General features: G+C 38.4%; 1 protein-coding gene across 1 annotated transcript in view; it reads left to right on the top strand.

Annotated features, from left to right (window-relative positions):
- Positions 1-23,022, top strand: part of CCDC83 (coiled-coil domain containing 83) — a 44,310-nt gene extending 21,288 nt beyond the window's left edge. Inside the window, exons 7-12 of the mRNA XM_060017242.1 lie at positions 5,670-5,761; positions 8,447-8,515; positions 13,903-14,024; positions 17,507-17,586; positions 18,264-18,463; positions 22,755-23,022. Coding sequence (XP_059873225.1) covers positions 5,670-5,761; positions 8,447-8,515; positions 13,903-14,024; positions 17,507-17,586; positions 18,264-18,463; positions 22,755-22,913 — 722 coding nt within the window. The 3' untranslated portion in view covers positions 22,914-23,022. The remainder of the gene's footprint in view (positions 1-5,669; positions 5,762-8,446; positions 8,516-13,902; positions 14,025-17,506; positions 17,587-18,263; positions 18,464-22,754) is intronic.
- The last annotated feature ends 3,022 nt before the right edge of the window (positions 23,023-26,044 follow it).

The following is a 26,044-nucleotide window of genomic DNA, read 5'->3' as shown; positions in this document are numbered from 1 at the left end:
CCTGGGGATGATTAAAGCACCTTGGGGGCCACTAACTGGGCACAATGAATATGAGTAGAACTCCTAAATTAAATTTATCTGAAGTCTTACTACCACCATCTCTTCTTTTCCTCTCACCTCTCTCCTTCTTCCATGACTTTTCTAGAATTCTCCTCCCACACCCATGATCATGGAGTTTGTGTTAGCTAGACTGCTTTAATTGCAAGGAACAAGTACTTTAGTCGAAAGGGGCTTTATTGTAAGTGAAACATGATATTAAAATGAAACTTTTTTAGTCTCGGTTTAAACCTGGTTGTCTATATAATGGATACCACATTTCAAAGTAAAGTGAGATATCGCCAGGCAGACTGCCAATATGATGAGGCAGAAAACTGGTTTCACACCTTCAACCACTGAATTCCAGTCTATAAAAGAGGTTGAGGAAGCCATGAAAAGACTGTTGGAAATAAGGAGACAGTTTTTGGAAAGAGCTCTTGGTATGCTGTAAGTTGTACACAGTCCCCCAAAGGGGCAGGCGAAGGGTAATTCCTCCTTCATCTCAAATCAAGTCGGAAGGTCTTTAAAGGAAATTCTTCAGATTCTTCAACATGTGTTCCCTGCAGTTTGGGGCGGGGGTGGGGGGACATTGAGATCTAGTTTATGACTCATCCCTGAAAAAAATCTATGGGATAAGTGGCTGACTAGGAAACTGTTCTAACATCAGAGCAAAGAAGAGGCCCTGGGCTGGGCCTGTGTCTTAGTCCATTCAGGCCTCTATAACAAAGTACCATAGACTGGGTGTCTTACAAATGACAGAAATTTATTTCTCACAGTTCTGGAGGCTGGGAAGTCAAGATCAAGTCACTGACAGATTCGGTGCCCAGTGAGAGCTTGCTTCCTGGTTCATCGATGCCTTCTATTTGCTGTAACCTCACGTAGTGAAAGGGCGAGGCAACTCTCTGGGGTCTCTATCATAAGGGCACTAATTCCATGCATGAGGGTTCCACCCTCCTGACCTAACGACCACCCAAATACCAGTACATTGGGGATTAGGTTTCAACCTAAGTATCTGGGGCGGGTGCAGGTGGGGGGTCAGAGACTTTCAGCCTGTAGCAGCCTGCACTTCCAGAGTTTGTTGTGGCAAAGCGAGAAGGAGTGTTTCCTGTGGACCGGTTGTGAAAGAGAGCTGGTACGCAGTCCTGTTAAATCTTGCCTGAGGGCTGATGAGAGGGTCCATGGTGCCCCCAAAGAGAAACAGGAGCCTGTCTATGTGGGAGGGAGGAGGAAACTGAGACCCAGAGGGCAAAGGAAGAGTCATTAGCCAACCTCCAAGGGCAGTATTTCCCCTGTATCAAGGGCATGCAGGTAAAATATAACTAGCAATGGGGGAGGCGGTCCTCCAGAGAACCTACAAACCACCCCCAAGAGAGGAGAATCAATCTTAAATGCTAACTAGACCCAGAAAATGGGACATCAGCTTGAGATAGTATCAGTCAAGTGAGTGCTTTCCTGTCCCTTTCAAGGCTCCCCTTCAGCCCTGAGGAAGAAGGCATAGAAGTTCAAGTCAGAGGAAATGGTAGTAGGTTTAAGCTAGGAAGGGAACAGCCATAACTTTAAATGAAGCTTAAAATTTCAATTATAAAGACTAGACATATTAATTTCTGATTGGAAGATATTTTGTTATCACAAAGGAACCAGAAAAGTCATAGGATTGCCATGTATCTTACTGAGAGAGAGCTTCTAGCCTCACAGTATGAATTTTAAAGGCAAGAGAGAAAAATAAGGTTTCTTGATGTCCCATGATCATGTTTGTTGGATGTAACACTTGTACTGAAGAATGGGAGGACTCAAGATGGAAACAGAAGGCCATCAGATCAGTGGTGGCTCTAGAGATGCTCCTCCCTACATTTGTCACTCATGGTCTGTGACTGTCCCTCTTGTGGCACCTCTGCTTTGCTCTTTGTGCCTGTCCCCATCCTCTTCTTGCTTCCCACAGACCAATTCTTGCAGTATTCTACAACCCAGATTCTGAAAAGAGCCAGTGTGATCACCTACCTAGTCAAAGGTGACCAAAGACCTTCGTCCATGCCTCCTCATGGGTCATCGGTTGGCCCCAGCACAAACCATTCTTTGGTCAGCTGTCCAACCTATCTTATTCAGTAGCCACCCTGAGCCCTAGGGGCATGGGGAGGAAGAACCTGGAGCTGCTTCCCTGAACTTCAGCTAGAAGGAGATGTCGGGATATAGGGTGTAGAAAACACAGTCACTGATAAAACCAGGACAAGGCTCTTTCTCTCAATAAAAGGAAAGGGAACCTTAGATTAGGCTCAGGAACAGAGAAAGTATGGGTTATTACCAATCATCAGATATTAGAGTCACAGAGAGTTTTTACTTTTGTCCTTGACCAGGTGCATGGGACAGGGATCCTGAAAAGTTTCTTTGTACACTAACAGTGAGTTAAAACACTTGGGTTCATGTCCACCTCTTTGAATGCTAGTTTCCTCGCCTGTAAAGTGAGAGTACCTCAGAGATCTCCAACAGAACTCACAGTCCCAGCACCTGCTTTTCTATACCTTATCTCATCCAACTCGTACAAGTTCCTTTGAGTTGGATACCATTGTGCCCAGTTTAAAGATGAGGAAACAGAGGCCCGGAGAAGTTAATTGCCTTAACTAAACTCACAGATTTAGTAAGCAGTGGAAATGGGATTTGAACACAGGTGTGTGTCAGACCCAAACCCTTATGCTTCAAATAAGTCCTCCCAGCTCTGTGATGCAGCGAGGTAGGGAGGGCTCTCTAACATGCACTCTGCCTGAAGAAACCGCTACATGGCCAGTGTTGCCACCTGCCCTTGCTTGGTTTTCTCCAGAGGGGGCTCAAAGGAAGTCACTGGCACAGTGAAGCTGGGTGACACCCGGAAGTGTGTGAAGAGTGAACAGACTCCTAAAAAGCCGTGGAGCAGAGCCAAAGCAGAGCCACACACAACAAGGAAAAGAGAACAACACAAAGCAAGCTTCAGCCTCTGAGAAGTGTGGTCAGCTTCTGAGAAGTGACCATATTAGACCGGGCATCTGAGCAGCCAGGAGTCTAAAGGCACAAAGTCATAATCTCCCAAGCTCCCATTTGCAGTGTTCCAAACTTTTCTGGGAAGGAGACTTTTACATACTCCCAGTTTCTATGGCCGTATTCACAAATGTGTGGTTAATAGTTGCTACCTGAAGCATCCTCTGAACTTCAAAGGATAACAGGGAGATTTTCACATCCTCCCTTGTGCTAGCTGCTCTGCTTTTGAGAAGAAAAACAGTCCATAGAGTTGTATATGGAATTTGGAACAGAGTTGGATGTTATTATCGCTTTTTCAGTATTAACATGAGGGAGATCTACAACTTTACCCAGAGCATATTTGGTAATCTATTTTTTATGATTTATAGCAAATAATTAATATATAATGTTATCAAGCTCCAGTTTTTATGTTTTCTTTCAGATGCTAAGAATGTAAAATCCATTATAGCTCAACTCCTGATGCACTGCAACTTTTAGATTGATTGTTGTATTTTGTGTGGTAGAAATTTTAAATAAATGTCTAGCATTAGTCTAGTGGACTAGATATTGAACTGAAAAAAACAATCCATCAGAAATGAGATTGGAATGATTAAAACATTCAAGCAATTACTTTGAATGGGATTAAGAAAAATACAGGTTTTATACAGATAGATTGATATACACACACATACATACCTACACATATCCATATATATACATATCCATATATATATCCATATATATGTGTAGGTTGGAATAATGAAGATGTCCATTTTCTTATTCTCCAGATGTCAAGTTAGACTAGACCCGAAACCCAATGAACTCTTGTTTATAAACCTCAGCCACTCTTGTTCCAGCTCTGTTAGAGGTAGAAACTGATGGTTCCCAGCCTCCTTTCTGGCCACTCCACAGCCTGGGAGAGCTCGCCCCTTCCCTCCTTCGACTCTCCCTTTCCCTCACCAAAGTTGCCATTGTTTGCTGCTTCTATCCTGGCACTGAAGGCTCAGATCACTGCCCGCCAAAGACGTGCAGCTGGCCAAAGTTCATTTTCTTCAAAATATTTTTCAGTATCTGTTGTGTTCCAGGGACTGCGGTAATAGAAAGATATGGAAGAGAAGTTTTTACACTCTGCTTAGAGTTTTCCTTGAATAGGGGAAGCAGTTATGCCAGTACAAAATACAAGGAGGGCTGAATAACTCCTGCCTAGCTCCCTGCCCCGCTTTCCAGAGCCTTAGATTGGCTCTGAACTGTGGAAAGATCAGACCAGCAGATCTCCTTCCCTGTAGCCTAAGATCCTCAAGAGTTCTTAGAGTTGGCTTTGGTTGACTTGGTCTGTGAAGAAATTTTTCCCTTTGAAACAATGTCCTAAATGGCAGCTATGTTCCACAACACTCTCAGTACAATACTATTGTTTCATTATAGAATAAGTTAAATGGGTCTCTGTGGACCAGTCCGGAAATCTAGCAACCGTAATTGTCAACATCATTTGTATGGGAAGATACTTTCTGACTTCCAAGTAATTATGCTTCAAATGTTATAAATAAAACACATCTAATGGGGACACATAACATAGATGTTATCATAAAGCACAACTAGCTTTGGCGATTCTTAGATTTGGAGGGTACACTGCCCTCCTGTTGCACACGACTGACTACCTCACTGTATTCAGTCTTTGCTCAGATGTTACCTCCTCAAAAGAGCTTTCTCTGATCACCCTATCTAAAACAGAGAATTTTAGTTTTTCTTCATCACACACCTCACCACCTGAAATATTATTCATTCGCTTCCCCATTAGGATGTACGTGTCATAAGGGCAGGAGTTTTGTCTCTTATTTGGCAATATTCCTAGTGCCTTAAATAGTGTCATGCACATCAAAAGAACTTGATGATGATTCGTTGAATAAAAGAATGAACAAACTGGTCTCATTTATCCAGCTTTATTTCTCTCCACTCTCTAAAGCAGCCTTCATGTCACTACATCTTGCTTTCCTTAAACAGAAGTGTTGATTATATGACCTCTCAGCATCTTTCAAGGCCCCCAATTTTACGATCCTTTGCTCTCTCAATTCTGACATTTATGATGTAAGAAAATCTGGAGAGGATAGAGAATCCTGCACTTCTTCATCTCTGTTCTCCCTTCTTGCTCTGAACCCAACTCAGAACGGGTCTACTGACTTTCACAGCCCCTCTCCTACTCTCTCTCCTTATTCTGTGTTTCCTGCCCCAGGAAATGCATGCCAAGAATATTGGAAAATTAGTTAGAAGGAGTTAGATGTACAGGATGCCACTCAAGTGTGTAATCAAATCTCTTCATATTTATGTGGTAGAATCAGAAGTTGTGTGATATGAAAAGTAGACGGCTGCATAGGTACTAAAGTGTTAGAAATTCTCCCTTTGGAGAGACAATCCTTTAAAACTATGACTATTCATGAGACAGATATCATCGTAAATGAATTCACATTAAGGTGTTAGTAAATTATTGGAGCATTTCTTCTAATTGGAGGTACTAGATGCTTCAGTAAGAACGTACCTTGAAAATTCAGAAAAGAAAAAGTACATAGAAAGGAGAGGTGGGGATCATGGAAAATAAAATTTATAACTTCATAGTTTTACCTAGGATCTTAAGGTTTCTAATTTTCTTTTTAAAGAACAGTATAAAATCACCCTGGAAGATGACAAAAAGAGAATAATCAGAGAAACTTTGTTGCAACTGAACCAAAAGAAGGAATGGGCCACAGAGGTATATCTCAATTTTCTTTCTTTCTTTTTTCTGATAGTAGATTTTTATTCTTCTCACACAGAATTTCAAAATTTTAACTGAAATGTTAGTTTCAGGTGTACTACCGAGGGATTTGACATTTGCATACGTTATGAAATGATCACCATGATAAGTCTCGTAACCATCTGTCTCCATACAAAGTTATTATTGACCATATTCCTTATGCTGTACATTACATCCCATGGCTTATTTATTTTATAATTGGAGGTTTGTACCTCTTAATCCCCTTCACCTATTTCACCCTCTCCTGTCTGCATTTCAATTTCCTTAGAAAACAAAGCTCCCCCCACCCATTTCTTTCTCATGGTGTATTATAACGGTCAGAAACTTGTGTTTTGAAATTAGGCAGTTTAGTTTAAATCACAGTTCTACCACTTACTGGGTGTATAAACTGAATTTATACTTGACTTTTCTGGGCTTCGGTTTCCTAATCTATAAAAAGGGGACAATAATAATATTTAACTTTAACGAATAGTATGAGGATTGATAGTGCCTCATAAGAGCAAGAGCTCAGTAAATTAATATTCAGTTATTTTTAAGTATAATAATGGCTACAACAAATTATTAAATTAGATTTTGGATGAATTATAGGATGAAATATAATTTGTCTAAAAAGTACTTTCTTACATATGCAAACCTAAGAGAGTACACTTTACATTGCTGGAGCTTTAAAAATTGGGGATATAAAAAAATGTTTGAGATGTAATTTCCAATTCATGTTTTCTAATCTTTGTTTTGCCCCAAATGCCTGACTTTCTTTCCTTTTCACTGCCCTTCCCCTGTCTCCAGACTATCTCCTAAATCAGTGAGGTCCCTGCTGGGATTGTCTCTTTATCTGGAACATCCTTTCTTCAGAGTCGTAAACATCTGGTCTTTTCTTCACTGAATTTCAGTTGCTCTTGTTTGTTGCTTCCCTGTTGGTTCAATTGTTCTTTCAGTGTTACTATTCTACTGCATGATTTTACTGATTAACACAAATACAGAGGATGTGGAGAACTGACCAACCGTTTTGTCTGCCCATGCAATTCAGACCCTTTGTTACTGAATATGATTAAATGGTGAAATCAACAATTAAGTAATCTGATCATAGTTAAGATGATTAAAAATGCATATGTAGATCAAATATGCCCTCAGTATGTACATTCAATATATAATGAAGACTGTTCCCAATACTGTTCCTAACATTTTACATTAAAGTCTCTCAACAATCCTGTTAAGGGGAAGACTTGCTAATAAAAAGACAGAGGCACAGAGAAACTTTGTAACTTGCCCAGAGCACGTGGCAGAATAGAGAGTTCAGATAGCTTCTTCAGATCATTACTCTTAATCATTACATTGTACATTTTCTTTTCCCCACATACTGCCAAACACCCACACACGTGAACAAATTTTCCTCATTTTCTCTGGCCATCTTATGTGTTAACTTCTAAAATCTACTACTTTTGTGCAACCTTGGCTGCTTATTGGAGTCACCTGAGAAATTTGTTTAACCCAGGTGGGTCCTGGGTCCCACCCACAGAGATGCTCATGTAATTGGCCTGGGATGTTGCCTGGGCTTTTGGATTTTTCAAAATATCTGGGAGATTCTAATGTGTAGCCAAAGCTGAAAACACTACTCTATTGTTAGTGAATTAAGCCATTAGTCAACTAAATTCAATAATGAGTGACTTCCTACTTTTGTTCAAACAAAATTCTATGTTCAAATAAACTTTAGACTTATCAGTTGGAGCTGAAGTATAAAAATTCCTGGTTCCTAGGAAATGGGGGTTCACTCTTAGGTCAATTACCATGATTTAAAGAAAAGAAATTTATTGCACATCTTCCGACTTTAAAGACTTACACAAATTTACCCTTAACATAGTTTTAAATTATTTCAATCCATGTTTATGAACCAGAATATTTTTCTTAATTTTTCTTCGTGTGGTTATGTCCTTCAGTTCCTGCGTTTGTAGCACGGTATCCATATAAAAGTACCTCACATATAACTAGAATCTGTCATCCATTATAAAGTTCCTTTGGGTGAAACTGTAAATATCCTAGTAACTGAATATGAATTTACATTTTAAGATCCTACTGATAAAATAAGGATTTTCCTGTTTGCTTTGTCTAAAATGCCTTTCTCTAGGAGACTATCTAGCTACAGCCTGCTATCCTGAAACTATTGGCTGTTAGGTTTGTAAGTATGTATATTGTTATTATTGACATGCAGAAATCTTTCAAATTAAAAAGGTAGTTATATAATCTATTCATGCCTTTGCTATATATTGAATTATGTCTGTGACCATAAACTTGAAGGAAGTTTGATCACTGCAGTTTAACCATCTTAATTGTGGAGCAGATCAATTAATGACTGATTTCACCAAAGCAGTCAGATTCAGTCACAATAGAGGCCAAATTGAATGGACAACCATTGTCCAGTTCTCTCAATCACCTGTATTAGGCAACGTAAATCAGCAAAAACAATACAATAGGATAATAAAGAAAGAACAACTGCACCAAAAGTTTTTAGGTATATTTCCAAAGTAATTGCAAAACATAATTTTAAATGATCAGATAAGTTGATTGTGTATCCCCATTGCTAAAACTCTTAAATGTTATGTGGCAGCTCTTCTTTAATACAGAAAAGTTTTTTTTTTTTTTTTTTAGAATGCTATAAGGTTCATTGACAAGGGCAGCTATCGAGAGATCTGGGAGAATGACTGGCTCAAAAAAGAGGTAAGTGGAATTTTTAGAAGCAAAGCCAATTTCTTCTTTCTCATTTTTTTGAACTGGAAATGACTTCTATTTATGAGCTGAAGTCATGGGAAAAGCATGGAACCATGACTGACTGAGGTAAAATGAAATTCAAGTGGAGTCCTAATCTTATTACAAGTTGTTACTCAATGAACACCATAAATAATCTCAATAATAAACAGAAATCATTTTTGGTGTTACAATTCATACAACATACTCAAGTGTGCAAAGCTGCTTTATGTCCTAAAACTGATCTGGCCTTCCTCTGGACCCTACTTCCTCATGGGTGATGGGAGCAAGGTTTAAGGATCATTTTAACCTCATTCTCTGCTGTTTTAAATTGCCTCTTTAGGTATTCAAATTGGTAGGGAAGAGGTAAAGTTGTCATTATATGCAGATGACATAATACTATATATAGAAAACCCTAAAGACTCCACACAAAAACTACTAGAACTGACAAATGAATTCAGCAAGGTAGCAGGATACAAGATCAACATACAGAAATGGGTTATATTTCTTTACACTAACAATGAAATATCAGAAAGGGAATGCAAACAAACAATCCCTTTTAAAATTGCACCAAAAAATAGAAATAAAATACTTAGGAATAAACCTCATCAAGGAGGTGAAAGACATATGCTGAGAACTATAAAACATTAATACAGGAAACTGAAGATGATTCAAAGAAATGGAAAGATACCTCATGCTCTTAGATTGGAAGAATTAATATTGTTAAAATGGCCATACCACCCAAAGCAATCTACAGACTTAATGCAATCCTTATTGAATTACCCATGACATTTTTCACAGAACCAGAACAAATAATCCTAAAATTTATATGGAAACATAAAAGACCCAGAATTGCCAAAGCAATCCTGAGGAAAAAGAACATAGCAGGAGGCATAACCCTCCCAGACTTCAGAAAATACTACAAATCTACAGTAATCAAAACAGTGTGGTATTGGCACAAAAACAGACCTGTGGATCAATGGAACAGAAAAGAGAGTCCAGAAATAAACCTACACACCTATGGACAATTAGTCTTCAACAAAGGAGGCAAGAATGTACAATGGGGAAAAGACAGTCTCTTCAGCAAGTGGTGTTGGGAAAGCTGGACAGCTGCATGTAAATCAATGAAGTTAGAACACACCCTCACACCATACACACACACACAAAACTCGAAATGGCTTAAAGACTTAAATATTAAGACAAGACACCATAAAACTAGAAGAGAACACAGGCAAAACATTCTCTGACATAAATCATAGCAATGTTTTCTTATGTCAGTTTCCCAAGGTACAAGAAATAAAAACAAAATGAACAAATGAGATCTAATCAAGTGTATAAGCTTTCGCACAGCAAGGGAAACCACAAACAAAAAGAAAAGACAACCTACAGATTGGGAGAAAATATTTGCAAAAGATGTGACCAACAAGGGCTTAATTTCCAAAATATACAAACAGCTCATACAATTCAATAACTAAATATTTCCATATAGATGTCGCAAAGGCACTTCAAACTCAACATACCTGGAGCATAATTTATTAAATTTCTTCTTAGATATTCTTTTCCTTCATTTCTTTTTTTGCCATCTGCTCAGACACCCGAGGTAAAAATGTTACCATCAGCTTCTTTTCCATTTTCCTTGCTCCCATTTGACTGAAAAGAGTTGGTTAGTCTAGGAAACAAAAGAATTTAAAAATCAATATGCTTTCTATGATATTGACAATTATCTTGAAATTGCCTTTATAAAGTCATGGTGAGTAGGAATCCATACTATTTCCAAAACTAATCAAGATGAATCCTCAATTTTAAAAAATAAGTATTAATTTTAAAAACTCAAGGTGAGCTCAACAGTTAAAGAATATTAGGGAGAAACTTGGTTCTTATACTTTTATTAAATATAACAGTATGATCCTAGTGATAATAATTTAACAATTCAAACCTTAAATTTTATAAGATATCATAGATGTTAAGTTCAGAGAAAACAACTACAAAAGTTTATATTCGACTGAAAAGAAAGGCCATTTTGTGCCTTGGTCCTTCCTACTAAAGCCACAAATTACATTTTGTTTTGTTTTATTTTTTAATTCTCATAATTCAGTGGAAACAAAAGACAGAAAAATTGTCAAGTTTAACTGAATCATGAGCAAAAAGAGCTCACTAATAAAGAACAAATCATATAATTCAATATATTTAATTTCTCTTTATTTCAATAAATATTCATTTTTGCTGTCATTAAATTTACTCACAAAATTAATTAAAACCAGTTTTGGTTATAAGTACTATCACAGTAATTGAAAATTGCCTGGAGATAGAACAATGTATGTCAATTAATTTCTTTGAGGAAGGCTTAGAATGAGTAACAAGGGATATTTAACAGTGGAACTCCCCCAAATATTTCTCCATTTAACTGTCTTTCAACAATAATCAAAACCTGACATCTCTGGGAAGAATGAGATGTCCCATTGCATGACTTTTATTATCTGGTTTTATTTAGCATGCTTATTAGGAACATGAAGAAAATTCAAATTTCCAAATAACCTGGACTAACAACAAATGGAAAGCTGGAAAAACTAGGCAAAGGGATTCAAAGAGGTTAGCAATCAGAGTTTCAAACGTGAGGAGGCATAAAGCTAACTTGGATCTTGCAGGGGAAAATTTCAAGAGCATGCATTTTATTCAGGATCCTAGGTCCCTGACTTATAATAGTTTTAACTAAATTATCTTGCCCAATTTCTTAAGTACATTTCTTGGGTATCTGGGGAGAAGCAGGGGCGGGGAAGGAAAAGAGGTCTTCTACTTCCTTCTTTATACTTTCTTACCCCAGAAACTAAAGGTATTTATACGGCTATAAAAAGGAACTAGTTTTCATTTCCCTAACATTTCAAAAGACTGGGAGGGAGACAGCAATTGATGAGAACCTTACTTAGCACTCTACAGGGATAGGTGATGTCACAGGATATCCATAGCTTGAAAGATTGGACTTAACTCCCCAAATGGGCCCTCATTCCCAGCTTTGGCAGGAGACCAAGAATTGTGTGGGCTGCCTCCCAAGTATGCCAAACCCTTAGTCACACATTCTATTAATTCCTTCTTTTACAACCTCTAACTATGATTTTTTCTCATCCTTTGACATCTGAAAATTATAAACTTTTCCTTAAGGCATTCAGGCTTGTAATCAAGCTGATCATATCTTCAAAACATGAGATCCTAAAGCACCAACACCTAGCTCTGTAATGTAGAATCATGGACTTAAATGGTTTTGTGAAATTGTTTAAGGCTGGTAAATAATATATGCTTTTCTTTCCATCTCTAAGCCAGCAGCAATATTTGAGCCTTTTCTACGACACTGGTACTGTTTTATATTATAATTATTTGTATATTTGTTCACTGGTTTGTATACTTGTTCCCTCTTTTGAGGGAAGGAGCCACACTTTACTGGATTTTGTATCCGTCTACCTCTAGGACAGAGCCTTACCCATGGTAAGAATTCAAGCATTTAATAAATGACTTATGTGAAAGGGATATCCATCTGGTAATATACTGAGTGCTTCCAGATTCCAAAATACAATAATTTCAGCTACAAATCAAAAATGTTAGTCATCTTTTTCTAAGTACTCATCTCAGTTATGCTCTTGGCAACTCCTAACAAGAGATACTGAATCGAAACCCCTACCCTGTGCCTTTATTTCATCATATTCCCTGGAGACACGTTACTTTTTCCAGTTTATTCTCACCAGCCGATCACTTTCTATTTTATTGTCTTATTTCTAATTCTTCTATTGTCCTGACTTCTCCACACGAGCACCTCTCAATCCAGCTCATGCTGTTTTGGGGGGCAGAGAGGGAAGGTGGGGATTCTATCTAGTCACATTCTTCTATATATTCTTCCCACAATCAAGCCTTCTTTAGACAAAAGTTATCAAAATACATTTCTTAAAGATTGATGGGAACTCTATCAACAGAACCAGAAAATTTTGCTCCTGTTTGAGTTAGCCACATTTCTTCAGTAAACGTTAAGCCTGCTATGTCCACGAAGGACCTTCCATCACCTGCGAGATAGAAATAAGACTCTTTAGCATTACTTGGCTCCCCAACTTGTCCAGTTCTTCTACTTCTCCCCATTCCCATTTTATTTCTATCCACACCAAAATGTGGATAGAAGGCACATGTGCCTTTATCCATGTGACTCCTTCGGCCTAGAATATATCCTCTCTTGTCTGCTAGAGAATCTCTACTTGGCCTTCAAGATCCAGAAGAGAGGTCATCTCTTCCATTAACTCCCCCTTACCCCCTCACACCTGGCGGACATAGGGTGAACCTCTCTCTCTCCCACAGCCCCTGGATGGCTTCCATTATGATTTTATCACACTATTTTCTGTCGCTATCACTCTTGACCATTAAACTAACAGATCCTTGAAGGTTATTGTATCTTATTGATCCTTTGTTCCCAAAGTGTACTATAGTTTTTGACGCATAGTAGGCATACAGTACAATTACATGAGTGAATGAACAACATTTCATCTCTCTGATGTTTCTCGGAATGACTCCAGCACACTCAAGAGAGAATATAATTGTCCTATAGAGGCTGATAGAAAGGGCTCCTAGGCCTGTACTTCTCTTCTTTAAATGCCATAATAAAGATTTTTTCCCAGTGTTATTAGTTTTCATTATGTTGTTTATAATTAACCTTAGATAGAGCCTCATTTAGCTACTAACACCAGAGTGATAAATTAGTCTTATTTTCTTATTTATCTCTGCCTCCAGCTCAGATAAATCCAGTGATGTTTCTGAAGAGTAGGAAAGGACTGCTCCTGCCATTCAGTAATAATTGCCTAATCATGCAACCAAGTTCTGCAAATGACCAGGAAAAAAGTCCCACCTGTTCCTTCTTAGAGCAAACCCAGTAATAAATAATACAGGATAGATCTTCCCCTCAGGCAAATGCACTTTTTTTAAAAAAATTAATTAATTTATTCATTTTTGGCTGCTGTTGGGTCTTCGTTGTTGCACGGGCTTTCTCTAGTTGCGGCAAGTGGGGGCTACTCTTCGTTGTGGTGCATGGGCTTCTCATTGCGGTGGATTCTCTTGTTGCAGAGCACGGGCTCTAGGCGCGCAGGCTTCAGTAGTTGTGGCACGCGGGCTCAGTAGTTGTGGCACACGGGCTTAGTTGCTCCACGGCATGTGGGATGATATTCCTGGACCAGGGCTCAAACCCGTGTCTCCTGCATTGGCAGGTGGATTCTTAACCACTGCATCACCAGGGAAGTACCACAAATGCACTTTTAAAAGTTGAGTTTTTAATAGAGGACTAGATAGAACTAAGTCCATAAGTACTAACACCCACTCTCTTTTCCTGAGAATAGATCGCAAATCACAGGAAGGAAGTGGAAGAACTGGAACATGCTATTCATGAGCTGGAAGGAGAAAATTTGGTGCTTATTGATCAGCTGTTCAACTGCAGACTTGTGGATCTCAAAATACCCAGGTGAGAGTCATTACATATCTAGAAAGTATTTTTTTTAACATTTGTATCTGTAAAAAGTTATTTTTTTTAAGATGACAATTCTTTAATAGTTGAAAAGAAAGGAGCTCACAAAATGGCCATGGGGAAGGTATAAGATCATTACAACCGACCACTGGTCCAGTGCAGACTTTGACTTGCTTTTTCTAACAATGCACTGTGGTCATAGTAGCAAACACTTAACATGAATGTCACAACTGCTGTCCTTCAGAAGCCTCTGGGCCAGCAGGGGAATTGGGCATAAAAATAAACGCATAACAGTACAGCGGAAGAGGTACGGGGTTCGAAGCCAGCACACAGGAGGGAGTGATCAACTTGATGGGAGCTCCTGGAGTGTTCTGAGCAACTGGTTACCTTGTGGATTATAGAATGGTTTCCTTTGACAGTTAATGAAAGAGGCAAACTACTTTCTAGGCAGAGAAAATAGCCTGGCATTCCAAGTCACATTTATTCCTGCATGAGAGAAATCAAATACGTATATGGCTTTGTAGTTTAGGTTATCTCTTTTTCTTACCTGACAAAAAAAAGTCTTAATATACCAATCTTGATGAAAAATTAGAGCCCTGGAATGTGGTATTAAAACCCAAAGTGGCATTCATAATTTGGACAAGTAGTCAGAAACAAGAAATAACCTAAATAGTAACATGCTTAGGAAGATCGAGGAATTAAATCACACAAATGTAAGGTGTACATGTGCAAGATGGGAGAGAAGTTCAACATGGTGGAAGGGTCAGGAAAACACTTCCACCTGAGTAGGTCTTGCTTGTGTGGCATGGAAAAAATACTATTAGAGACATAATAAAGTATTTATTGTTGGCAAACTTCCTCATGTGCTTCAAGAAGGGTAGATACAAGTTGTGGGGTTTTTATTTGCTGAGCTAAGTGATGGGTGTCGGGATACAAGATTGGAGAAACAGGAGATGGTGCAATTACTTTATAGGCTGAACACTGGGTGGGGCAGGACAGAGAAAGAGGCCACCTGCCTCCCTTTCACAGTCTATGTATGCCGCCCTGGAGCCACGGATACCAGTGTAAGTGAGGCAGGCAGTCAGGCTGAATGAATTGGCTGATTACTGGACTCCTGTACTTCCAGTCTCTTGAGCTGATGCCCTTGAGGGTCCCTAGGGGGTGGCGGGCCTCACTGTCACCCCAGCAGGCAATGCTCTCTTTTGCCAGCCTCCCTCCCTATGATCAGGTCTCCAGCTCCACACTCCCGTCCCGCCTCTACCCCGAAGCACCTGCTACTGCCACCACTTTGTGATCACGCTGAATCTCTGCCAGCTGTGCCTTCCAACCACTGCTCCACCTGCTGTCCGCTGTGTTCTTTTTCTCTCTTCCGAACCAGCCAACCCTTAGGAAAAGAGCTACCCTGTAAACTGCCAACCCCACTTCCTGCTTTGGTCAGCTCAGTCTAGTGCACCTGATTTGCTGCTGATGTGGATGTGAAGTGCTCATTATAATAAAGGGGAAATCTTTCATCGGCCAGAGAGAGCTTGGCAAGGACAGGAAAGGGAGATGGGAAACTTTTAATGGCGATTTTCATTAAGTTGTTTGCTGTATTGTATGCAATTTAAACCTATCCTCTAGCTTCCCCACAGAAATCTTCAGTAAAATCCACATTGTTCATCAATGCTTTGTGGGTTGGTTTTCTTTAGTGAGAGACCTGAGTGCTTAGTTTTGCTTCAGAGTTGGGAGAGATGAATTCAAAATCTGTCCGAGGGAAAAGAAACAGCATGGGCGACGTTTATAAGAACTGGGTTAGGGGCCCGGTATTTGCCTCCATGGCACACTGAACTTTTCCTTTGTAACTTGGCATTTATCACAGTAGGGACTACTTTTTAAACATCTGCTTCCTTGCTAGATTGTCCTTGAGACAAGTGTTTAGGACATCTTAGAAAGACCCGAATAAAGAAACAGAAATGTGTAAACCCTCAATTATCTGTTACAATGCTTATCTAGAAGAAAAAGTTCAGGAGCTTTTCCTGTATCCATTTTCAAGTCAAAGAAATGTTAACACATACTGTGTAATTTATGGTAACTGCTCTTTCCACCTCTTTGTTGAGAATTTAGTCCTGTATATTCTGGTAGGGTGAGAAATAGACATGAACAGTACCCAGTAAACATATAAAAACTTCCCTATTTGGATGAAGAATGGGGTATTCTACCTAATACCTAATGGGGTATTCTACCTAATATTCTACTGTATTTCCCATCCAGAGCTCCCCAAACTTCTTTCCTTCCTGACTCCCATAGAACATCACAGTATTTGTCTGATACATTAGATGAGCTGAATAAGCTAGAGGTGACTGCCCAGGGACTCCCATGCCGCAGAGCTGAGGCTAGGTGGACCAGTACCTCAAATCTAACGCTAGTTTCATATGATAACGTTCTGTAAAATATTTTCTATAACAAGTGTTGCCGCCCTGTGGTGGTACAAAAGTGACAATAAACTAATGATTAAGAGAGAAGCCAGACTTCAGAAGGTTACGGCGTTTACTAAGATCTTAGTTATTCAAAAGAGTAAAACCAGGAAAGAAGAGAACTCTGTGGCCTCAGACTTGTCCACCTGCAGACCAGAGCTTCACTAAGTTAACTCTTAAGAAGGTTTTAAGATATAAATATTGTATGTAGTTACATTATTTGCTTTAAGCTTTAAGCATCTCAGATAACACTTCCTTCGTGGTCTTTAAGTAATTGACAGCCTGTAATCCAGGGGATTCACTCTGGTTGCTAAGCATGAAGTATGGCTGGTGCATCTGCCAGGGGCACTTGCTTCATGCTATAGCTTCAGGCAAACTTCATGGCAATGCTGTATGGAGCTTTCAAGGTATCATGTCTTCTGACTGAAAATTCCACTGGCCTCTGCAATGCAGAGAGTTGCAACAGCAGACGCAAACTCACCAGGCTTGTAGCTGGAACACGCCGCTCAGCGAGAGCCAGAACCTAGGTGTCATCTTGGATTCCTACTGCTGTCTTTCTCTTTTTCTCTTTATTTCAAATCCCATCCCATTCCTCATCTGGATTCCCTGCAACAGTGACGTAACTGGTGTCATGATCACTCTCATTTCTGGGACTTTAAGCCTGTTATTTCCTAATCATGGGATGCCCTCCCCTCACCCCAAGCTCTTCCCTGGCAAACAGCCCCTGGTGTTTCAAGACTCAACGCAGGTTTCATCTTCTCCTGGAAACCTTTCCTTACCTCCTAAGGCTAAATCCGGTGCTGCTTCTCTTTGCCCCGTGGCACTCCTGACACTGTGCTCCTCACATAATTACCCACCATGGTACAAACCATCACCATCAAACACTGTAAGCCTGTCTGCCACCCCACTGGGCCTGATGCCCCTTTCTCATCTGTGTCTCCAGCACCCAGCAGAGAGATAAGACACTACTGAGCAGGTGGTACAATATTTGCTGACTGACAGACTACTTTTCTTATTTGTTTTTAGGCGACTATATCTTGCTCAAGCTGTTGGACAGGAAGTGGCACAGGAAGAAATGCCTTTGGAGTTGCCAGAAACATATATAGGTATTATTTTATTGTAATGGTGATTTTTAAAAAGTTGACAAACACTTAATTGCGCTTCTTGTTATGGACAGGAACCTTATATCAGACAGCTATTCAGGGAATAATGCCTGCCAGCTCCTCCATATTTCTCTGTGCTTGCAGAGCTTACCTAACCCATCTCCCTTCTCTAGTGACTTTTCAAATCAAAGTCACCATGTGTCACAATGAATTAAATAGACACTAGCAGAGAGGGATGGAATGATGTCTACACTGGCATGGTTTGTGCTCCAATTTAGCCAACCAACCAAAGTACCAACACACTCACAGGTCCCCATGTGATTATTATAACTTATTAGCTAACAGAAGGAAATACAACCTAGATGTGGTTTCGAATAATAGGACTCACTCTCACTTTAATACCTAGATTCTACATTTCTAATTCTCAAATTTTTCTCCTCCAGGAGATTCTCAAAGGTCTTTCAAATTTAAAATGTGACAAAGGAGCGTATATATATATATATATATATATATATATATATATATCTGAGTCACTACACCAGAAACTAACACAACATTGTAAAGCAACCATATTTCAATTCAAAAAAAACTAAAACTGAAAAAATAAGTGACAAAGTATGTATTGTATTTTTAATCTGTTCAAAAATTGTACATAATTAATTTCTTTGCACTCATCCCAGAAAAGTCACAATTGCAACCTGCAGAAGTAAAAAGTAGAGACTTGTTGAGCTTAGCACTTGGGAGCAGTGCTTTACATCTTAGTCATGAGGATAGCAGCAGATACAGCCAGCAGCTGAAGATAGATGAAGAGAGTTCAAGCATAGAGTTTGGAGCCTCTGATATGAAATACTTACTGTATGAGGATGAGCGGGATTTCAAGGTAAGATTCAGGAGAAAACATCTTGACTACTAGAGAAAATGTTGCTTTATTAGTTAGTGGAGAAAATTAAGCTGAAGTATGGATGCTGAAAAATTCTATTTGCAATTATTAGTAAAATTTGCCAACCATTCACGTCTGTCACTAGATACTATTTTCACTCCTACCTTTGCCCAACTTACTACATATATTCATTTATAGACATCCATTACTAGTATACCATGTAAGTTATCTAGTGCTACATAACAAATTACCTCAAGAATTAGTGCTTATAACAATAACTCATTTATTCTCTTTCAGGGCTTCTGTTGGTTAGAAATTTGGGAAGGTCTCCAGTGGACAGTCCTCACTTGGGTTCTCTAGAAGGTGCAGTTATATTTAGCTGAAGCCTTGATTTGGGCAGGAAGATCCACTTCCAAGGTGGTTCACTCACATGGCTGGCAAGTTGATGCTGGCTAAGCTGGGGGCTTCAGTTCTTCTTCACATGGGCCTCCTTACAGGGCACCTTTATTGTCCCTTTGTTACAGTATCTGGCTTCTTCCAAAGCAATCAGTCCCAGAGACCAAATGTTTCATATGACTTAGCCTTGGAAATCGGACATCAACACTTCCATCATATTCTATTTGTCGATGTAGCTACAAAGTTCCACCCAAAGAGAAACAGTGCAGGTCCTGCATCTTGAAAGAGGAAGGTCAGCATCATATTGTAAGAAAAGCACGTGGGATAGGATGTATATGATAGCATGACCATCTTTGGAAAGTACAAACAGTCACATATACCAGTAGGTGAAACCTAGATTATCAAGCCTTTTAATTTTAAAACCTTTTGGTACATTCCAGTCACTTTCACATCCACCCCTTGCTGTTTTCCCTCTTGGTACTACCAATAACCTTGAAAGTTCTCCTAGAACTTAAAGTCTGGTAGGAGAAAGAGTAATTAAGAAAGCAAAAGAAACTGAATAAATCAACAAAAACCATTTTAACTAAGTACAACTCAGTCCTGCTACCATCAAGTGATAATTTAAAGACTAAAGCTCTAGTCTCTATAACTCTCAAACACCCCCATGAGTATATTGGAATCACGACGCCTTGTATGTTACAATAACCTCACGCTAGTGGACAACTGTCTATAAAATTCCAAACTTGCATACCATTTGGTTGAATGAAAAACCTTCTTACTTTTTATGTTTTTATCCGTTGAATTTATTTAAATTTCTTTTCTATTTGACTTACAATGTTGTGTTAATTACTGCTGTACAGCAAAGTGACTCAGTTATACATGTATATGTATATATACATTCTTCTTCTTCATATTCTTTTCCATTATGGTTTACCACAGGACATTGAATATAGTTCCCTTTGCTATACAGTAGGACCTTGTTGTTTATCCATTCTATATATACCAGTGTGCATCTGCTAACCCCAAACTCCCACTCCTCCCTTCTCCCACCCCCTCTCCCCCTTGGCAAACCACCAGTCTATTCTCTATGTCCCTGATTTTCTGTTTCACAAATAGGTTCATTTGTGTCATATTTTAGATTCTACACGTGATATCATATGGTATTTGTCCTTCTCTGTCTGACTTACTTTACTTAGTACGATAATCTGTAGTTGCATCCATGTTGCTGCAAATGGCATTATTTCATTCTTTTTTTATGGCTGAGTAGTATTCCATTGTATATATGTACCACATCTTCTTTAACCATTCATCTGTTGATGGACATTTAGGCTTTTTCTATGTCTTGGCTATTGTGAGTAGTGCTGCTATGAACATAGGGATGCATGTATCTTTTTGAATTATAGTTTCGTCTGGATATATGCCCAGGAGTGGGATTGCTGGATCATATGGTAATTCTATTTTTAGTTTTCTGAGGAACCTCCATACTGTTTTCCATAGTGGCTGCACCAACTTACATTCCCACAAACCATGCAGGAGGTTTGCACCCTCCCCAGCATTTGTTATTTGTAGACATTTTAATGATGGCCATTCTGACCAGCATGAGGTGGTAACCCATTGTAGTTTTGACTTGCATTTCTCTAATAATTAGCGATGTTGAGCGTCTTTTCACGTGCCTATTGGCCATCTGTATTTCTTCTTTGAAGAAATGTCTCTTTAGGCCCATGTTTTGATTGGGTTGTTTGTTTTTTTGTTGTCGACTTGTATGAGCTGTTTGTACATTTTGGAAATTAAGCCCTTGTTGGTTGTGTCGTTTGCAAATATTTTCTCCCATTCCGTAGGTTATCCTTTCCTTTTGTTTATGGTTTCCTTTGCTGTGCAGAAGCTTGTAAGTTTAAGTCCCATTTGTTTATTTTCACTTTGATTTCTATTGCTGTAGGAGACTGACCTAAGGAAACACTGGTATGATTTATGTCAGAGAATGTTTCGCCTACATTCTCTTCTAAGACCTTACTTTCCACGGAAGTTTTTGATGTGGTGGAAATGGTACTGTATGTGCTACAGACTGAATTTTGTCCCCACCCCTCCCCCAAATTCACATGTTGAAGCCCTAACACACAATATGACTGTATCTGGAGATACAGGCTTTAGGAGTTAATTAAAGTTATATGAGGTCATGAAGATGGGCCCTCACCTGATAGGACTGTGGCCTTATAAGAAGAGGCTTTGCCTTGTGAGAACGCTGTGAGAAGGCAGCCATCTGCCAGCCAGGAAGAGGCTCTCACCAGAACCCAACCATGCTGGCATCCTAATGTTGGACTTCCCAGCCTCCAGAACTGTGAGAAATAAAGTTCTGTCGTTTCAGCCACTCAGCCTGTGGTATTTGCTATGGCAGTTCAAGCAGACTAAGAGAGTCTATTACTTCAGAATCCTGCTCCAGATGATTCTGAAATATATGGTAGACTTCCATCAATTTACTTTTCTCCTATCTCGCATTTATTGTAGCTCTGCAATTATGTATTTTAAAAGCTACATACAGTTATATGAATTTTTGAGAAATATTAATAAAACATTGCCTTCCTTTTTCATTCTTTGACTCTCCTAAATTCTAATAAATGTTTATTGAGACCCTCACAACATGCCAGGTACTTGTTAGATGCTTGAGAATTTAAGGGGAAGAACAGGAAGAAATGAAGTCTCAAAGACGCCTATGTGGCAGGCCCTACCCTAAATAGTGTACATGCTAGTAGAAAACTGATAAAATCATTGATTACTGTACAGGAGGAATGTCCTACCTGTATCTGTCTCCCTGACCAGTCTTTTGCCCCAGCACTTGGTACACAGCCTGGCACATAGTGGGCACTCATGTTGAAGTGTTGAAGGAATCCAAAAGAAGGAGTTACAGCTTGGAGAGGCTTCCAAGAGGAAGGCCCATTGGGTAGGGCTGGAGCTGTTTCAAGTCAGTTTGGGGTTAGCTGTGGGATTTCATATAAATTAGACTTCTAATTCTGTTTGTTGATATCTGAAACTATATTCAGTTTGACAGAATGTGGTAAGTTTTATATCTACAGTAGATCCTGTGAAATGTGCAAAACCCATGTAGATTTGCTCAATATTAAGACATTTATCGTCGGGCTTCCCTGGTGGCGCAGTGGTTGAGAATCTGCCTGCCAATGCAGGGGACACGGGTTCGAGCCCTGGTCTGGGAAGATCCCACATGCCGCGGAGCAACTGGGCCCGTGAGCCACAACTACTGAGCCTGCGCGTCTGGAGCCTGTGCTCCACAACAAGAGAGGCCGCAACAGTGAGAGGCCCGCGCACCGCAATGAAGTGTGGCCCTCGCTCGCCGCAACTAGAGAAAGCCCTTGCACAGAAACGAAGACCCAACACAGCCAAAAATAAAAATAAATAAATAAATAGATAAATTTATTTAAAAAAAAGATATTTATCGTCAAAGATGTTTGCAGATCACTCATTTTGTTCTTGATTAATATAAAAAACTCTGCTGTGGTTATATCCTGGCCAGCAGAGGGCTATATAAATGCAGCCAATACTTCCTACTTCCTTTTACCAATTAAAGAGCTTGCAGAGAATATATCTCCCTGCTGTAGTTGATGTTCCCTCCCCGGCTCAAGCCCCCAGAAGACAAGCCTGCAAGCCTTGCTGCCTGCTCTTTGGGAGGTTTGCCTACCATGCCCCCACTGGGTATATAACTTTACTGAGTGGTTTTTATTTACAGTAGCTCTCATATTTCATATGTCATACAGCATTCAGATAATCAGGAGGGCAATGAAATCTGTCATATAGAGGCCAACTATAGTAAATAAAACCTGATCTATGAAGGCTGGTAACTTGCTGAATAACCTCTCCTATTCTCCTCTGTGTCTGTTCACCATAGGATTATGTAAACTTGGGCCCCCTGGAAGTGAAGCTCATGACTGTGGAGAGCAAGAAAATGCCCATTCATTCCCAAGAGGAGACTCCAGTCAAATTCTATGACGATGTCAGGAGCCCGGAAAGCCACATCACATATAAAATGATGAAGTCTTTTCTCTAAGACTGAAATCTGCAAAGTAAAAACAGCTTCTTATACATTTCCTTTGGGAACTGAGGTATATCAGTCACCCATTTTATTTACTCTTTGGTCCATTTTCAAAGCAGTTATTTCTAAAGGTCATAATTACATTTAAAATCAAAGATCTGAGTATCCAGCTATTCATTTACTTGCATGGCCTGAGTGACAAAAATGAAAGTACACTTTATATTTCCATATTCAAGTACAGAGGAGCATGACAGTGGGCCAAGATGGTCTCTGAGGTTGCTTACCACTTAAAAATTTACTGATCAATCTAGGATGCCAATATGAAATAGTTCAATTAGGAATTTTCTGAGAAAATTTAGAGGTCTGCATAGCACTGACTACACATCTTTCCCTCTGAGGGTGCTGAATGATAGATAGCCAGTCCACAATTCAAGTCTACTCTTCTTTAACCTAACACTATAATGAAAATCAAACATTTTAGAAACAAATTTGAGGGTGGTAATTTCTTTTACAAAAATATTCCATCAACAGGGAGGTCCATCTCCCATCAGCTATATCAAGTCTAAACTGCTGAGTCTCTATCCAAGGTCATCACTCCTTCCCTCTTATTGGTACCACAAGCCAAGGACACTCTGACTGTGCCTGAATTTGGCATCAGCTTTCCATTTTAAAGCTAGTTCTACTTATAAAGCTTTTTACAAGAAATGCCTTTTTTTTTCTTTCTTTTGAAACACGTTTTAAATATAAGGCCACAGATAGATTGAAAGTAAATACACCATGCAAACATTAACCAGAAGGAAGCTGGTGTGACCAAACTATTCGACAAAGTAGACTTTAAGGTAAGAAGTGTTAAGAAAATGAAGAAATATATGTCACAATAATAAGCAGATTAATTCATCAGGATGATATAACAATTCTAAATAATAATATAATCTCAAAATATATAAAACAAAATTTACCAAACTAAAAAGCAATATGGTAAACCTTATGTATATTTTACCACAATAAAAAAAGAAAAAAGAAAACAGGCAGAAACAAATTCACCATTAGACTTGAAGGTCTTACCACACCTCTCTCAATAACTGATTAAAAAACAAAACAAAACCCCAATCATTAAGGATATAAAAAGTTAAACAACTGTAGATTACACATACTTTTCAAGTGTACATAAAATATTTACAAAAATAGACTATATCCTGGGCCATAAAGTAAGTGACAACAAATATTCAAAAAGTTGAAATGCATGGAACGGTTCTCTGACCACAGTAGGAAATAACTAAAAACAACAACAACAAAAACAAAGCTGTAATTTTCAGGTAAGCAAGATACTTCGGAAAAGCCTATGTGTGAAAGGAGAAATCACAAGGAAAAAATACTCTGAATTATAATGAAAAATATGACATCAAAACTTGTGGGGACCAGTTAAAGTGATGTTTAAAGGGAAATTTATAACCTTTCATGTATTAAAAAGAAGAAAGTTTGAAAATTCAATCATCTAAGCTTTCATCTCAGGAATCTAAAAAAAGCAGCAAGAATAAACCCAAAGAAAGTAGAAGAAAGGAAATAAAGAGCAGAAATTAATTAAATAGAAAGTTGACATATAAAAGAGAAAATCAACAAAGTCAAAAGCTGGTTCCTTGAAGGGTTAATTAAAATTGATAACCCATAGTAAGACTAATCAAAAAAGAGAGGAAATAAATGAAAAAGAGACATCACTACAGAATTACAGACATTATTAAAAGGATAAAAGGAAATTAAGCAGAAAAAAACTTTCCCCATAAATTTGACAATTTAGATGAAATGGACACATTTCTTGAAAAATATTTCTACAAAACAGGAGGAAACAAAAATTCTGATTTAGGCCTAGATATGTTTTTAAAAATCCAATCTGCATTTAAAAAATTTAAGAAGCCAGCTGGCTTGCTTCACTGGTGAATTTTTCCAAACATTTCAAAAAGATACAATACCAAATATACACAAACTCGTTCAGAGAACAGAGAAAAAAGAAACACTTCCAAATTATTCTATGAGGTCAATATTATTCTAATACCCAAACCTGGCAACATCATTACAGGAAAAGAAAATTAAAGGCCAGTATTTCTCATGAAGATAGATGCAAAATCATTCACAAAATATTAGCTTATTGAATCTAGCAATATTATAATATATAATATTTCATGAATAAAGAATGCAAGGTTGGTTTAATATTCAGTAATCAGAGTGGAAACATGAATGAGATCAATGGATTATATCAATATCAATATCCTGGTTGTGACATTGTACTATAATTTTGGAAAAAATGCTTATTTTTAGGGAAACTGGATAAAGAGTACATGTGATCTGTCTGTATTATTTTTGTACAACTGCATGTGATTCTAAAGTTATCTCAAAATAAAAAAATCAAGGGTAAAATGAACAGAACATAGGTGGTAACTCATATGATCATCTCACTAGATACAGCATTTGATAAAGTTTAACAGTGTGATAAAAATTCATAATAATATGATAAAGCTCTCAGCAAAGAAGGAATATCTTTTTTTTAAAAAAAAAAAAAAAAAGCCCTGTAGCTAAAATTGTATTTAATAGTGAAATATTAAACATTTTCCCATTGAGGTCAGGAACAAGACATATATTCACCATCACACTTCTATTCAACAGTGTTGACTAGAACTGGAGTATTCTAACCAGGCAAGAAAAAGGAATTAAAAGCATAGAGATTAGAAGAAAGAAGCAAATTGTCTTAGAGATGTCAAGGTTTTGTATGTAGATAATCCAAAGTAATCTACAAACTACTAGAATTTACAAGTGAACTTAGCAAGGTCACAGAGTACAAGGTCAATAAAGATCCAATGTATTTCTTTATACTAGCAACAAACAATTGGGAAAAATAAAATAGAATCAATAACGTCAAATATCAAGGAATTCATGCAATGAAATATAAGCAAAATTTCTATGCTGAAGACTTCAAAACATTGTTGAGAGAAATTAAAGAAAACTTAAATAAATGGAATAAACAGAGAGATACACCATTATCATGAAGTGGAAGATTCAAAAGAGTTAAGATGTCTGTTCTTCCCAACTTGATCTATAGATTCAGTGCAATCCAAATCAAAATGCTAGCATTTTCTTGTAGACGTTAACAAGTT

The sequence above is a fragment of the Delphinus delphis genome, chromosome 8, assembly GCF_949987515.2.
Source record: "Delphinus delphis chromosome 8, mDelDel1.2, whole genome shotgun sequence".
Taxonomy (NCBI): domain Eukaryota; kingdom Metazoa; phylum Chordata; class Mammalia; order Artiodactyla; family Delphinidae; genus Delphinus; species Delphinus delphis.
This window is presented reverse-complemented; position numbering and strand designations above follow the sequence as displayed.